Source organism: Ahaetulla prasina, chromosome 3 (genome assembly GCF_028640845.1).
Source record: "Ahaetulla prasina isolate Xishuangbanna chromosome 3, ASM2864084v1, whole genome shotgun sequence".
In the NCBI taxonomy this organism is placed as follows: Eukaryota; Metazoa; Chordata; class Lepidosauria; order Squamata; family Colubridae; genus Ahaetulla; species Ahaetulla prasina.
In genome coordinates, this window is record NC_080541.1 from 83990304 (window position 1) to 84007827 (window position 17524).

A 17524-nucleotide genomic window follows, 5' to 3' on the forward strand; every position below is an offset into this window, starting at 1 on the left:
CAATGCAGGTTGCATTTTAGTTCAGCACCTCAGTAACATTCCTAAATGCTTATTATTGTTTTCAATAATCTTTTCCACAATTGATTTGAAAGAGACAATAGATTAAATTGTTTGCAATTTCCTGAATGTTACACCTCCTTTCTAAAGATGTTAACTGTCTACTTTCCACTGTCCTAGTACAAAAAAAAAAAATTTAGGACCAAAATTTTATTCAAAAATCAAATTTTTATTTGACCCATTTAAGAACTTTCAGGGAAAGTTCTTAATGAGTAGCATGGATCTACTCATTTGTTTATTTTTAGTCTTGTCGTTTTTATTTGATTTCATCCTTCAGATAGTTTACCCTAAAAGAGCAATAATAGAATATACTTTATACCAGATCAAACTTTTTGACCATCTACTCAGCACTTATTCTAACCTACAGTAGTTCTTTTACTCCTCTACTGGAGATGCCTAAAACTGAGATTCAAAACTATAGGCAGTCCTCAACTTGTAGCCATTTGTTAGAAGTTACAACAGTGTAACTTATGAGCAGTTTACACACTTAGGATTGTTGCAGCATCCCTATGGTCACATGATCAAAATTCAGGCACTTAGCAACTGGCATGTATTTATGATAGTTGCATTATCCCGCAGTCATGTGATCATCATTTGTAACCTTCCTAGCTGGCTTCCAACAAGCAAAGCCAATGGGGGAAGCCAGTTTCACTTAACGACTGCATGATTCATTTAACAGCTGTAATGATTTTCTTAATAACATAAAAAGTCATAAAAATGGGACAAAACTCACTTAACTGACTTGCTCACCCATGGAAATTTTGGGTTCAATTGTGGTTGTAAGTCAAGAACTACCTGTAAGGGGCCGTGATAGCTCAGGCTGTTAGAAGCCTGTTATTAGAACACAAAGCCTGCAATTACTGCAGGTTCGAGCCCGGCCCGAGGTTGACTCAGCCTTCCATCCTTTATAAGGTAGGTAAAATGAGGACCCAGATTGTTGGGGGGGCAATAAGTTGACTTTGTAAATATACAAATAGAATGAGACTATTGCCTTATACACTGTAAGCCGCCCTGAGTCTTCGGAGAAGGGCGGGATATAAATGTAAATAAAAAAAAACAACCTGTATACTACTAAGCAAAGCTCCCCTTTTTGGAAATCAAGTCAGGCATGGGGAAACTGTCCTACATGTACATAATTGAAGGAAAGATCCATAAATAGACAAGTCAAAACTTTTGGGATTTAGATTTTTAAAAGAGAACAAATGTCAATTTGGACATTTTATATTACAATATTAGTCCTTATAGCTTTGAAAAGTGAAGAAACAGCTTTTTTTTAGGGGAAGATTTTGATTGTGAAAAAGGTTTGTGTTCTGCAGATTTTGTAACATATATAGGGAACAAATTTCAAATAAACCAGCACTGGCTTCTACAATATTCTTTACAGTATAAATTTTGAGAAGGACAGCATGAAAGTGTATATTCTGAGCTGTCAGATATATAAAATATAAAGAGGTTTCAGGAGATATGGGATGAGGTATACACAAAAGTGCTTCAGAAGGTCTTATAGTTCAAACCTCATACAAATTCCCACTTCTGCTGCAATGGTTTTAAATATTATCTCCTCTGGCAAACCTATTATTGGCATGCTTTCTTAGCATTAGGATTGCCCGGCATGAAGAAGTATACAGGTTAAATGGCAATGAGACACTGATTAATGCAGTAATCCATACGTCATTATTCTTTTTAATAATAGGATTACAACCAGAAGAATAGGGAGTAAAGACCAGAATGTCCCTTTCTTTTCCCATACCAGGAGATGCACTGAATAACTGACTGAAGTAGAGAATACCATTCAAATGCTCTATACTTTCATAGAACATACAATGGCTCCAGTCTGGCTCATATTAAAGGAATGTATTATATCAGGGAGCCAAGTTCTCAAACCTTTCAAATTTTCGCACATTTTCAAAAATGATTTTCTCCAAATTCTCTTAAACAGTTTAAACATGAAAATGTTATTTCTATTTTATACAGGACAATGGAGCAGTGAACCATATCCTACATGCACAGAAAATGAAATTCTGCAGTGTAATGTAGTACAGCCTCTAGAAACTGCTCAAAATCTGCAGGAATGAATAAAATAAAAATAGTGTTATAGCTTATAGTGTTGAAAGCAATGTTTGAGGTAGTGCTATAGTCTGAGAATGAATAGGAAAGAAAAGCTAAAATTGCCAGATCAACTGCTTCTTTGAAATGGAAAGCTTGTGCCGTTGTTGGTTCTCTTTACAATATTAATAAAAAGAACTTTTCGCTTTGCAGAAAAGTATTCTGGATACAAAATATACGGTATATCTAACTGCTCTTTAAAAGAATGTTTTCTTATATAATAACAAGGAAATGTTTCTGCCTATATAGAGAAATATAAATAAATAAATAAATAAAAAGGTAACCTTATGTAGCGTTTTTGGTCATGTAATGTTGATGGTGTCTCAAGTAATTTATCAAGAAGAAGTTTTCTTAACGCTTCAACTCGTGTTTCAACTTCAGCATAATCTACAATTTAAAACACAATGCCATAATCAACCCTAGAATAAATGCCATTAATTACCAAAGTATAAAATTATTTTTATAAGCTTTATAATTCAAATGAACAGACTATAAGAAATTACTCCAGTATCACTATTATATCATTGTCTTGTATTTGAATTTGTTGGCTTTCAAGTCTTCCTAAATTTCTCTGATCTTTTAGACAGAAAATTTTAATTTATATTATAATTCGATTCATTTCAATGTCCATGTAACTATTAATTGATCACTCCGGAAATACATACTGTACTTTCAGAATAACAAGAGCCCTTTGTCTGTTTTGAGACTAAGAAATTTCAGTTTTAAGTTTATTCCAAGTAAATATGCATTAAACTATTTTATAAATGGCAAACTGCAATTTTTGAACTCATTTAAAAGACATCCACATAGTCAATCTACCTTATGAAACAGCTTCAAGTCTTGTTATGCACAGTACAAAATATTTCCGAGGCAGATGCATTGCCACACACAGTTTAAGAAAGTATTTCAAATGCTACAAATACTATATAAGCAGACGATAAAACTACTCAGCAAAAATAGGAATTCTGAATTTGCTCTCATATTATTAATCTTCCCTACTAAAATTAAAATCAAATTCAACAAAATGTCAAACTCACATTTTTTGAAGACTTGAACTTCAGTTTTTCCAAATAGTGACTTTGCTTTTTCATAGTCATTAATGACAACATCATAATCTCCCTTAAAAACATAAAAAACAAGTTTTAAGAAATTTGTACCGGAAATTTGGGGCAAAACACTTTAACTTGCATTTTGTAATGTTAGTACCTTTTGAATGTTTCTTTCAATATTTAATGGAAGATTGAAAAGAAATTTGAAGCGCTGTAAAACATTTAAGGCATTTCTTGTTGAATCAGCCTTGTCTTTGCGGCCCAAAACTTCTTGGAACAATGTATCTGCGGTATTACTCGCCCCTTTTAAGAAAAGGAGACAAAGAAGTAGATAAACTGCAGCTCTTGCTAAATTTAATCAAAAATTTGTCAAGCTTTTAATATAAATTAAACATACATCAACAATGGTAAGTGTTTATATTATAAATGTTTTGGCTTATAAATATTCTGAAACAATATTTACTACTCGTTGCTTAGATTTTTTGCGCGGTAGAAACCGAAGTGCATTTAAAACATCTTCCATTCCTGCAGCAAATGCTTGAAATTCATTGCGTAACTTTAGAGTTTCCTTTGGCTACAGAACTGAATTATATGGTTCCAGCTATGTCTTGTAGGCAATTTGATCATTATTAATATTCTCCTTTGTAACAGAACACAATGAAATAAGCATGAATTTAATTTTACTGATACAAACAGTGTAACTTAGAATTCACTGAGTACAGAAAAGACAGAGTACCAATATTGTGACTTTTGAGCAAAATGTGTCTGAAAGAGACTTTTTTCTTTTCACTGAAGAACTCCATTAGGACGTTTCATTAAAATAACGATTTAAACCATCAGTCATATCACAAATTCTGACACTATTCTATAACAAATTCCATGATTTTGAGCAACATTGTATGGTTTCAAGCAGGAATGTGAGAATGATTCCAGGGACTGAGAAATTCTGAATTAAGCTATTCAAATAAAATATTCAAAAATTTACTTGTTACATTTAAGAGCATTTGGTCTTTAAAACTGGATGGGCATGCTTCAGAGTTAAACCTTACTAAAAAAAAAGCCCTTGCTTTTTCTTCTCATAATAAAGATGTGTCAAATATGTTAATTTTCCCCAACTTGTGACTTATCTTTAATTTACCAGAAAAAAAGTGAATGTTTCTATCCCTTTTGATGGCTGCCTGTAAAACTTTCTACATTATCTGGTCTAGTGACTATAATTTAAGCAAAGATGAAAAAATTACATCAGTCTCACTGGGTGGCTTGCATGCCATTTTCTCTCGTCAACACTGTGGGTGGCCGGCTCATGTTAAAAGTAGCCTTTGTAAAATAATTGTTATATCTAAATAGTGTTTAAACACTGTTGATGTTTCAAGACCCTAATGCAAGAAACTTTGTTTTGTCAAGAGAATTGGTCCTACTACATTTTATTTGGTAGGAAGAGGGAGACAAAATTATCTCATATTCAAACATGATATTGCTAATCATTTTATTTTCAATGTCTTATGATTTAAAAAGATTAGCAAACATGAATAGTTGAAGGAACTATTTCCTATTGTTAGGAAATAAGGAAATAGTAAAATAATTGAAATGCTCAAGAAATGCTTTTAAAAAGGTATTTAATAAAAAACAGTAATTTCATGGCATTATTTGTCTCCTGTTTCAAATTTGATATATTTTGGTTATTTAATTTAAAAAATTTTAAACCATGAATAATCGTACTTGGGAATCTTCAAGAGCATTAGGATAATTTTTATTTTTTTCCCAACTGTTTCAAAGGCTACAAGCTACGTAGAACTTGCTTTTAAAAAGAACTTCTGCAAAAACCCTTCTAATAATAGTATAAAGTATCCATTCCAGTAAAAAGAACCAGGAACTAGGCAAAAAAATATTCTATCAGATTTACTGAAAATAAAAATGATGTTCACAAAGAAAAAATAGTCTATAAAAATTCACTTTCCTACGGCACCCTATTCCCAGTGTATTTAAGTAAAGTCTCTTTTTCAAAATGCTTTGGGTAAAAATTACTGTTGCTTTCAGATAATATAAAGCTTCTTCTAGTTTTTATTAACAGCTATTTTATGTATGTGTATATACACACACACACACACATATACTTTCTTTCAAAAGGACTGGTATAATAAAAGTTCAGTTAATTTTATACTAGCAATTTTACCTCATCTTTATAGAATTCTCAAAATTATTACTTTTATTCTTCTATAAAAATTAATAAAATGCATATTATTGTTGTTAGTAAAAAGTATGTGCCCTTCCCACCCAAGCATTTAAATACTGAGATAAATTAGTTATTTATCTCAAACACACACACATTTTGTATAGCTGAGATGAAGTAATTCTATTTATAAGCTGTAAATAATACATATAATGACACAAAAAGTAGGATTATGGATAAAAAATATTTTCACCTTTCTCTCTTACTCTCTATGTTTCACAGACTATGTTCATATTCTAAAATTGTGAATAACACTTTAAGGGAAAGAATCCTCAGATCACGATACAAACAGAACAAAGGAAAATAGCTTCTCTGGGATTTTCCCTCCACAAAAAATTAACAAAATAATCTGAATATGCACACAATGTGCATTTTCTTGCACTGAAATCTCTTTCTGTAAAAAAAGTGTGTGTTTATGTGCATATGTATGTGTATATGGAGAGGGAGAGAGAGAGAGAGAGAGAGAGAGAGAGAGAGAGAGAGAGATGAAGGGTGGGAAGGAGGGAGAGAGAGAGAGAGAGAGAGAGCAGCTCTTGAAATTAAACAAGTGCAGTTCCCTTCACATTCTGTTTCTTTTAGATGCATTCATGTCTCTTAAATTGGCAAAGTGAAATCCAACATTACATACCGCTCCTACTTTAAATAGTTCAATCGCTTAATTTATATGGAATCTATTATCCATGTATTGTATACATTTTCTCTATAGTGTTAACCTGATTTCCTAAGAAAGATCAAGTCAGTCCAAGACCCACGAAAAATAAAATTCATTTCCAGATAACTTTTCTTCCTTGCCAGAAACTGAAAGAAATGCCTCAATTGAAAGTTAATGGCTATTCACAGAGCCAAAAGTGGTCTGGGGCATGCTCTCTGCTGAAAGGACAGGGCAGGCAGGGATTGGTGCCAATTCACTCATTCATCCTGCAGCCCTTCAGGACTTCACATGTTCCTTAGAGGATCCTCGAGTCCTTCTGCACAGTATTTCATAACACAGAGGGATACAAAGAAATGAAGATTAGATCCAAAACAACTTCCTTGCACATGAGCACAACTCTGCTAATTTCTGCATTTCTTTAGACTGGAACTCAAATTACTATTATGAAGAGTATTTTTATCCACTAGTATTTTACTTCCCTGAATTTAATCAATCTATTAATAGGGTCCAAAGCATCAGTATTGGAGGCAATATGGAATTACTAAAGATATAGGCAAAATTAATGAGCCACTTCTCTTTCTGGGAGTGAGGCATGCCGCTTTTATTCAAGCTGAGCAGAAAGCTAATATATTCAAAGCTATGCAAAGAAAAACAGTAAATTAGAGAAAACGTATTTTCTGGTACATCTAAGACTTTATTGCTATTTTCTTATATTTTTCAGATCTGTCATTTTGAGGTTATTTGATTAACTCTCCATAGATTTTTTTAAAAAAAATACTAATTTGAAAAAATGTTTTAAAGTCTGTCATAAATATCTATCTGCAAAATGCCATTCTAAAAATATACATTTCTTATTTTCATTTACGGAAGAGTTGCTTAGTCAAAAAAACAACAACAACAAACAACACTATATGAAAATCTTAAATTCTACAAGAATAACTGAATTAAATGTGTTAAATAACTAGTCAGATATAAAAACTTCTTGAAGTTACAAAGAAAGCTGCAAAAATTAAAAAGTTTTAATTTAGTTTTAAAAAGAAACCTGAAATTCAGTATAGATGAGGCTAAAGAAATAAAATGGTTGATGATTTTGAATTCATCTTCTAGACTCCCATTTGCCCTATAAATTTGCATTTGATCATATCTTGCTTGAAACTTAACCCTTTTCTATGGAAACTTCACTTTAAAAACCAGTCACATAGATTCAACTCACCATTTATTTAAATCCATTTCCTCAATTTAAATGATAGGGTTTAAACAAATAGACCCACGTTACCCCTTTGTTATTAAAGGCTTACAGAATACTACAGGGCATCAGAACATTTTTTGCTTTTTTAAAAATTTCAAGCATCAGTCCTGCATTGCCGTCAGAATTCAAGTAGTAAAATATCAAGTTTTACATAGTCTTAAAATTTAGAAACAAATGCTGGGGAAATTTTCATTTTTATTATTTTTAAAATAAAAGAAGTAGCCTTGAAGTATATATATAGTTGTACAAAACTTACTGTTGAGAACGTTCTCTAGTTTTTGCGTCATGGATCCTTCTACTTTTTCTGTTCCATCCGCTTCTAGTTTTTGATGGATAGCTGAAATAAAACTACTTGTTAAATTTCAACTATTTTAATGGATGAACGAGCTATAGTCATAGATTTAAACAGCACATATTTGTTACAAGATAATTTGTGATCTAGTGACACAGGCATTATGATAAGAGCCAGATCCTCCAGACTTCTAAACTTCACAATGCTGCTAAGCTTATGCTATGATTTTTGGCAGTAAAGTTAATCATCTGGGCATGAGTATGTTCTCTTATTTAGTCTTCTAATTACCATGGCAGTTCTGCTATATATTTCACTTTCTTGTGTGGAACTTAAAGTAGCTCTAGTTTTACACTGGCTAAAAGGTCGCTGGTTACTTGACTTTGAAGAAGCAAATGCCTTTTATACTAGATTATGCAGGCAAAGCCATGATCATATATGCCTAATCTGAAAGAGTCAGAAATACCAATATGACATTTTGGGATATGACAAATCAAACAACTATTATTTCACTATTGTATATTTTCCCCTTCCATTCTTTTTTCAACCACTGGTCTACACGAACAGTAGTTGGGAACATTGTCTTAACTCTAGCAATTTTCCACTCCTTAGCTGTATTTACTTATTTGTTTTTATTTTATGATAAATTTTCAAATGTAGCTCCTAAGGTCTGTGAACCATCTGATGGTGGGGATTAGGAAGTGTTGGAAGCACTTGAAACATCAAGGTGCCATGTCTTCTTGAAGGCTTGGATGTTCTGTGGGCCTTCCTACATTACCTCAGGGTACATGTACAAACAATCAAAAAATCCTGGAAGGAATCGTTTGCACTGTAACTTCCATATGAAAATAATTCCAACTTTTATTATTTGCTTCCTTTCTCCTCAGGTTCTTACTAAATATATTTCCCTTGGCTACTCTGTAGTACAATTTAGGGGCAGGAGTGGACAGGGAAATTTGAAGTAGTATGAAGAATGGAATTCTGTTCATGAATTTCCATAGGTAGTTTATGTCTTTGAGATGGATACTGAAATAACATTGTAACAATCTAGTTTACTCAATGGAAGTCTTGCTTGACTTCTAGTTTAGTCACTTGCACTATTGTACTCAATTACAATGCACTGCAAGAATATTAATGGAAGTCATTCCCTCCAAAGACGTGTTAAAGTCTTCATTAATTTCTGTTACAGGAAAATGGGAGCTTTGTTTTTCAGGGCTCATTTTCAACCTGATTGCCAAAGAATATTGGGAATAAAAAATTATTATATAAAACAAAAATATGCCAAAAAGTTATGTTTTTTTGTACTGCATTTCACATCTCATATCTGATTTCCTATTTTAAAACTACTGTAGCAATTTATAGTGTAAAATATCTTCAAAAACACTGTTTTAAATCTCAAATGGAAAATGAGCTTCTGCAAACTGAGAAATTGCTGCATTAATGACAGAGCAATCCAAGACTTAATGCTTATCAAGCATTTGTTAAATCTTCAATACATTTACAAATTCTTCAGCTATATTGTAAAATTGATGTCGTGTAACAGTAACATCTTTACATTATCAAACCCAAAGAATTATAAACAAAATTTCAAGCAAAGATGGAAATTTAACTATAAACATTCTATTTTATCTTAAAAAATCTTTGAATCTAAGTTTCCTCAATTTTAGATATTTTAGCTGCAATGATTTAAATTGTTCATTATTTGCCTATTTTATAAGAAAAAAGGCATGGATCACATGACTTACAGAGCATTCTTGGCAAGCAAAGAAATGCAATGTAATGAAAAGCAAAAGACAAAATTATGTATAACTGACAGTATTGATATCTAATAAAATACTACATCTAAAAAGGAAATGTTGAAAAGAATAAACTTTCCTTTGTGAAATGTAGTTCTCACCCAATGAGCGAAGGAATCATTTTCACATTTCAGTATTTTATTATTTAAATTTATTATTTAAATTTGTATACCGCCCTTCTCCCGAAGGACTCAGTATATATATAACATAATAAAACTATTGGTTCAGTTTCAACTTCTTGCTTTATTATCTTACATTTGTCCTCTTAATTCTATGCACTGCCAGATTAAAACTGTGGAATGCTATGCTGTTCTTGTATCATTCAGATTGAATACTAAGATAAATGAATGTAAAGATCTTTTGCTTAGGAAATGTGATATAACTGTGGTAAAATTTAGTAGAATAGTTGGGATTAGTTATGTATTTAATTACAGAAAATACACATCTGATTCATACTTCAGTATTGCAGAGGACTCAATCACCACAGTAGAATCAACAGATACTGAAATATAATCAGCTGCATCTTTACTAATGGTAAATTAGAGGTACTTATGAAACATCATACTTTTTTTTCTATTAATTGATGTATAGCTGTATAGATGATATCAGATATTTTCACTGCTGTTAGTGGTTTAGATCACTTAAACCCTTACGATTTCTTCAGTCCATTAGAATTCATAGATTCCTTTTGTAGTCCTGAGACTTACCTGACAAGGCATCCTGTGCTTCAAAAAAAGTGCTGAGACCTCCTTTGACATATTGCAGATTGCCCTCGTTTTTCTTATTGGCTTGTTTCCTCAGATTTATCACTGCCATTTTAAGCTGATCAAAACTAAAACCAAAAGAGAAAAAGACAGACGGTATTCAGGCAATAAAGATGAAATGACAGGTCATATTTATCTTAATAAAATATCAAGACCAACAGTTTTCTATTTAGAGAAAATATAGGACGAGTTGCTGTAATCCACCAATCCAGTGGAAGCCAGTTAATCCCAGTATGTTCTTTTTATACAAACTGAAAGAATATCTCAAAGTTTGGTAACGCATGAAAACTTCACCTTCAGGAAGATAAGGAATACATGGAAATAATTCAGGAAAGGTAGAAAAAGCAGAATATTGTTGGTCTCTATGCGAACAAAAGCTTTGTATAGTATCCGCTAAATGAGCATGAAACCAGAGTTATTGTATCGGTCATTAATATGTTTTTTTACTCTATGTGTTTCTGCCTGAGAGAGTGAGTGAGACTGTGTGTGGCGTATGTGTGTGAGAGAGAGAGAGAAAGAAAGAGAGAGAAATTGAGAATCCCTCTCCCTAAAATAGGAAGATGACAAATAGACAAATTAACAAAATTGCCTACAGCTGAACGATATAGCAGACTGAAATGTCATTCATACAAATCTGTCATCTCCTTGTTGCTGTTGCTGGTTTAAAACAATAATTGGATCTTTGCCTTTTAATTTTTCTATCCTTGTACTTTTGTTTATTCTTGTCATAATGACAAATGCATTTAGTTCAGCAAACATGCCAAGAGAAGAGATATTCAATGTAAATGAGTAAACATATAACAATGAACTCCAACTATGAATTATGGCTACTGTCTAGATGACTGAATTCCAGGAGAAAAAAAAAGCTTTTTGTTTCAAATATGGGAAATTTTGGACTAATGGATGTTACAATGGAATTGTGAAATAGGAAACACAATTTTTCACCTAAATAAGCAGTAAAACATTGAAGGGCTATTTAAAAGTGTGCTAATATCAAGGCACTGCCTATTGTAAAAATGTCCATTTCTAAAAAACTGCATTCTTTATTTGGTGTTTTATAATAAATCCACACTGAAAAACAATTATGAGCAGAGACATGAATCCAGATTAAATTAGAAAAATGTAGTTTCCGCTTAAAGTAATGCAACAAAGTTCATCCAGATCATAAGTCTCATCCGTTTCAGAGGGACTGACTTGCAGTTACGTGACCCACAGTTCTTTGCCCAAACGTATTGGTGACATTCCTTAAACATGAAAAAGAAATATTAGCCCAAAATTCACACTAACCTTGCTGTTGAATGGTTCTCTATTAAATACCAAGCAGCAGAAAAGTTTTCACTTGTAAAATCAGCACTCTTTCCAGGAAACAGTGTCTCTAATTCTTTCTGCGGAATCTTTCCTCTAGACAAGTCAATAAGAAACAAAGACTAAATGATGGATCTGAAGATAAGTCAGTACATAGGGAGAGACACTCACCAAATTTATTTATTTATTTTTATATATATATATATATATATATATATATATATATATATATATATATATATATATATATATATATATATATTCATTCCTTAAAATTAAAATATCAAAACATTAAGGCTGCATTCTCATACACAGATCAATATACACAAATATCACTGGATTTAAGTACACCTTACATAAGAGTTGGAAAAACAGAGCTGATTTGGGGGGAATTGAATTTTTAAAGGGCATTAAAGGGGCATAATGTATGGTATACACCTCTGTAAACTTAAAGCACCCATTTGACAGACAAGCAAACAAAAACAAAAACAAAAGTCCCACTTGGAAAAGTTTGAGGGCTATGAACAGAAGGACTGGCTCTATCTGAGGCCCATGGATTGGCCATTTGTGTCATAAATTAACATAGTAATGAATTATTTTTATGTTCATTTTACAGTGCAAAAAATAAAACAAAAGTTCCTGGCCTGGCAAAAAAAATGAAATTTTTGTGATTACAGAGAAATGATTTTGTGTATTTATGCAGAAGGTAGATGTTCAGTTATAGTTTAATGGTTAAAATGAACCATTAAGAAGTGGCAACATGTATTCTGTCTAATAAATGTCACTTAAGAATGTAGTACATGTACCAAATGAAAATTTTCAGTGTATTGCAAAGCAGTTCCACATAATTATAAACCACTGCTATAATCTAAACTGCATGTCAATCAGAGAGCTTCACAGCTCCTTCCCAAGAAATTGCTCATATATATATTACAGATTTCATACTTATTACTTATATACCTATTTTTAACTCTAGATTTAGAAATTCAGCAACAATCTATTCATGCAACAGTGCCTTTCTAACACTGAGGGATATATATATCATTAGAAAGGCTGCACTGTTATATATGACATATTGTATTTTTCCGACTATAAGATGCACCAGAGTATAAGACACACCAAGATTTTGAAGAGGAAAACAAGAAAAAAAAATAGTTTTTGCCTCTGCGCATCCGGTTTTTGCTTTCACCAAACCCCAGGAGCACTCTGCAGGCCTCCCAAACCCTCTGTGCATCCCGTTTTTGCAAAAACAGGACACACAGAGGTTTTGGGAGGCCTGCACAGTGCTCTTGGGGGCTGGGGAGGACAAAAACATGACATGTGTGAGGTTTGGGAGGCCAAAAATGGGCCCATTTTTGGCCTCCCAAACCCCTCATGCATCACATTTTTGCCCTCCCCAGCCCCCAGGAGCATTCTGCAGGCCTCCCAAACCCTCTGCACATCCCATATGAAAAAATGGGCCTGTTTTTGGCAAAAATGGGATGTGCAGGGCAGGGTTTCAGGAGACCAAAAATCGCTGTATTTGGTGTATAAGACGTACCAACATTTCCACCTTCTTTTAGGGGGTAAAAAGTGTGTCTTATACTCTGAAAAGTACGGTTAAAAAAGAGCTTACTGAATAATAAATGCATAATTCTCTTTCCATCCAGTTTTTATACATGTTCCTTAAAGTGTTGTTGAGGAATGGAAAGTATTCTAATCACCAGCCCTTCATAGGCTTTGCATTTAAATGCTATCGGCTTGAGTGATGATAGATCATGTGGAAGAGATCAGTGTACTCTAAGGGAACCACATCACTTTGTTTTCCTGTGTGTGTGTGTGTGTGTGTGTGTGTGTGTGTGTATGTGTGTATGTATTCCTCTTTCATTAAAAATAATAATGGCCTTGAGAAAGGGAATGAAGTAAAGAAGTGAGACATTTCTGAACTATAGCTCTCATAATCTTTGTTTATGAAATATGAATTTAATTTCTCCTTTATATTCTACTGCATTATAGCAATGGAAAAAATGGAAGGGAGAACTTGTTTTAGAACCACTTTATTTCCCACTGACTTTCAAATATCTACATTGATAATTAAGTCAATCACATTTGCTTGTCATTGTTTTGGAATGTAGACATAAGATGCAATACATGCATTTCTGATCTACGGTATATCCCTCTAAACTGGGAATAAAGCATAGTGTTTTAGGGAGAAAATTGGTCAAGGAAAACCTTACTGAATTAAAACTGTGAGATACTAGATCCAGAATCCATCCATCCACTAACAGGAGGCAAGGGAAGCATCATAACAAATGTTATTCTTTGAGGTAATCCAGCCAAGAAACACAACTATGTGTACAAACTCTACTGTATATTTATTGTATGGCTACATTAATAGAATCTTATAAGCTGAAAGTATTTCTCCCGTCCTGTCCTTTTACTCTTCAGAAAATTAGGGAGGGTCCCTTCTGAAATGCTCCCCATCTTCTCCTCCTCTGAGATATCTTTTAGATAATGATTATCCAGTCTGAGGTTCTTCCTCGTCTCCCAAGGCCATTCCCACATCAAATTACAGTACATGTTACTGTACCCAGATAATACTGAGGTTAATATCACAAATGCAAATGAATGTAGCTCAGAAGCTCTTTACAAGAAAGATAAGAAGAAACATTACATAGCTGGAAGTAATATTTGAGTTACAGGTAATCCTCGATTTACAGCAGTTTGTTTAGTGACCAAAGTTACAATGGCACTGAAAAAAGTGATTTATGACCGTTTTTCAGACTTACGACTGTTGTAACATCCCCATGGACACATGATCAAAATTCAGATGCTTGGCAACTGACCCATACATACAAAAGCAGCAGTGTCCCGGGGTCATGAAATCACCTTTTGCAACCTTCTGACAAGTAAAGTCAATGGGGAAGATAGATTCACTTAGCAACCATGTTATATGAACTTGACAATTGCAGTGGTTTATAGCACTTAGCAACTGTGGCAAGGAAGATTGTAAAATGGGGCAGAACTAACTTAACAACTTGCTTTGCGACAGACATTTTGGGCTCAATTGTGACCGTAAGTCGAGGACTACTTTTACTCTAAAAAATAAACCTATGGAGGAAAAAGCATGGAAGATGCACAACTCCTTTCCTCTTATCAAAGACATGACAGCTCATTTTAATGGGCAAAAAAAATTGATCTCAGTGGAATGAGTATAGTATATGGCACACTCTATTTAACCCACAATTTCCAGCAAGAAGAGATGCAAAATAGAATAATGTAAGAAAAAAGGTAATCCTTCTCCATTAAGTGACAATGCTACACATATTTGTTTAATATTTAGGTTGCAAATCTCTCATGTGGTTCTTCAGGTAACAGATAATATTTATATCCTTCTAGGTATTGAAACAAGATCAATGCTTCTACTGATAGCGAAGTAGGAAACATACATACCCGCAATATAAGGATGGATAATATTCATTTTTATTCCACCATTTCACTCAGCACAAATAATGAAGAACATTACTGATAAAACTATTATAAAACAGTGAAGTGAATAATGCATATGAGAAATAACTGTTCAGGAAATATGCAAAGGTTATGTTGTTTTTCACGAACAAGATATATATGCTAAGCATTCTACCTAATGCTGCCTTGAAGAGTTACAAAATTATTCAAAAATACTTTAAAAGCAATAATGTTTGGTTTAAAGGTTTTTAAAAACTGGGATAAAATACAAAACATGAAATCAAATCCTTCTCAAAGGCATTAAAAGTAAACCTTTTAGATATGCAAACTATACTGCTAAAAAGATTGAATCTGTGCCAAATGGTACTGTATCTTCAGTGTGAGCTATAGAATGTGAAATAAATTTAACTTCATGGGATAATTTAAGTTAAGAAAGATGTATCCTAAAATTATATTTTAAAAAATCTTTAATTATATGTAAGGAGGAAAGTGTAAGTAAGCAAAAATACTCAGCCCAGTATTATGAACTTGAATACTGTTCCAAGGACATATATTTTTTAAAATGAAACCTCAGTCTTAAAAAACGTTGAATTCTATGTCATAACGCACCTTATCTGTGCATTTGGAAATAAATAATGATCAAAAAAGTATCATCTTGAAGAGAATAAAAACTATAAAAAGAAGTTCCAGAGTATAACCAGAAGTACAATCTAGTAACTAGTTCGATAATTTATTTATTTTATTTTATTTATTCAATTTTTATACCGTCCTTCTCCCGAAGGACTCAGGGCGGTTCACAGCCAATATAAAAACAACATAGCAATAAACAATAATAATAATAATAATAATAATAATAATAATAATAATAATAATAATAATGTTTTAATTTGTATACCGCCCTTCTCCCGAAGGACTCAGGGCGGTGAACAGGCAAATAAAATACAAACAGAAACATACACCATAATTAAAACAACCCTTAAAAAACTGATTCAAATTTTCTGGCAAAACAAAAGTTAAAAACATACTAAAAAACTAATTCTAAAATTTGGCCAAAAAATTAAAACTAGGGTAAAAACCATCATAAAAGCTCCCATTAAAATTTCATTAGGCTAGCCCCGCAAGATGGAATAACAAAGTCTTGAGCTCGCGTTTAAAAGTCCGGAGGTCGGGGAGTTGACGCAACCCCGGAGGCAGTTCATTCCAAAGGGCAGGAGCCCCCACAGAGAAGGTCCTCCCCCTGGGGGCCGCCAGTCGGCATTGTTTGACTGACGGCACCCTGAGGAGGCCCTCCCTATGGGAGCGCACAGGCCGATGGGAGGCTATTGGTGGCAGTAGGCGGTCCCGTAAGTAACCCGGTCCTGTGCCAAGGAGCGCTTTAAAGGTGATAATCAAAAATTTAGCCTCCATATAGATTGGCTGGCAATATGATGATAAACTCTATTCAGCAGTGTCTTATGTTTTCATTAAATCTCATTGCCACATCAATTTCCACATAACTGCTTACTGACTGAAGCACTATACCAGGAGAATAGCAAGTCTAGGGTAAGTAAGATGTAATCTTATTTCGGTGGTAAGAAGAAATACTAGGTGACAAACATAAAGTAGTAATCAAAAGGAAACTATGTTGATAAATGTCATTCTAAAGCAAAATAAAAATGTCATGGCAAGAAAAATGTAATCCTAAATTTTGTGTGAGAGTGTGTGTGTGTGTGTGTGTATGTGTGTGTTGCTAGCTCCACTGAAAATATATGAAAAGTCAAAGTCATTTAAAATTTTGGTAAATTGCCCCATAAAACACTTTGTAAAGAGCTTGCTCACATATTCACACAAATTACTAGATTTATCATCAAATGATTTCTCAACATTTTATATCAGACTGTCTGAACTGCCTTCAATGAAAAAACACTGCAGCAAAATTAATTGTATTTATGAAATTTTGCTTTTTCATAGTTCATCCACAGAAACATCTGCCATCAAGTAATGATTTTACAGTTGCCACAGTTGCCATCAAGTAACGATTTTCAGAAATTAACTAGCTAAATATAACTTGCAACTATCATTATACAAGTTCTCCACTTAAAACATTCTAAAATATAATAAAAATGAAAATATTATATTTTAGGTAACATTGGGATATATAGGCAATTTGTTTTAAGGATTATGTCATATATAACGTTCTTAGCTTAATAAATATTAAGTTGTTAAGAAACTTTTATGCATGACTATACCTTCCATAATCATATTGCCTAGGTAATCGAAGCAATGGGACAAATTCAGTATTGGCTTATATAATTGGTGATATTGGTGATATTAATCAGATGTATTTTGCTGGAATAAGATCTACTTGGAAGGAGTCAGGTTTGTGGATGGTCCTAGATCCTTATTTTTATTTAGCGTACAGCATACAATGTCAAGGAAATCTACAAATGCTAGACAGAATGCAGTCCTGGCAGCATAGATTGCTAGTTCATTCTTTTTGTCACTTGCACACCTACTCTTGGTGCATGGGTGGGGGGAAAACTAGCTTTACACCAGCTAATTAGTGGCACTTGGGTTGCTGGCTCTTCTGGGCTCCTCTGT

The 17524-nt window shown here is 33.1% G+C and overlaps 1 protein-coding gene across 3 annotated transcripts in view; it reads right to left on the bottom strand.

Annotated features, from left to right (window-relative positions):
* EXOC2 (exocyst complex component 2) overlaps window positions 1–17524 on the bottom strand; it is a 94524-nt gene that overhangs the window by 62788 nt on the left and 14212 nt on the right. For all 3 annotated transcript variants that reach the window (XM_058175030.1, XM_058175028.1, XM_058175029.1), the window contains exons 5-10: window positions 11480–11593; window positions 10136–10260; window positions 7600–7680; window positions 3370–3515; window positions 3201–3282; window positions 2448–2550 (exon numbers count right to left, since the gene is read on the bottom strand). In XM_058175030.1, the coding sequence (XP_058031013.1) occupies window positions 2448–2550; window positions 3201–3282; window positions 3370–3515; window positions 7600–7680; window positions 10136–10260; window positions 11480–11593 (651 nt within the window). The remainder of the gene's footprint in view (window positions 1–2447; window positions 2551–3200; window positions 3283–3369; window positions 3516–7599; window positions 7681–10135; window positions 10261–11479; window positions 11594–17524) is intronic.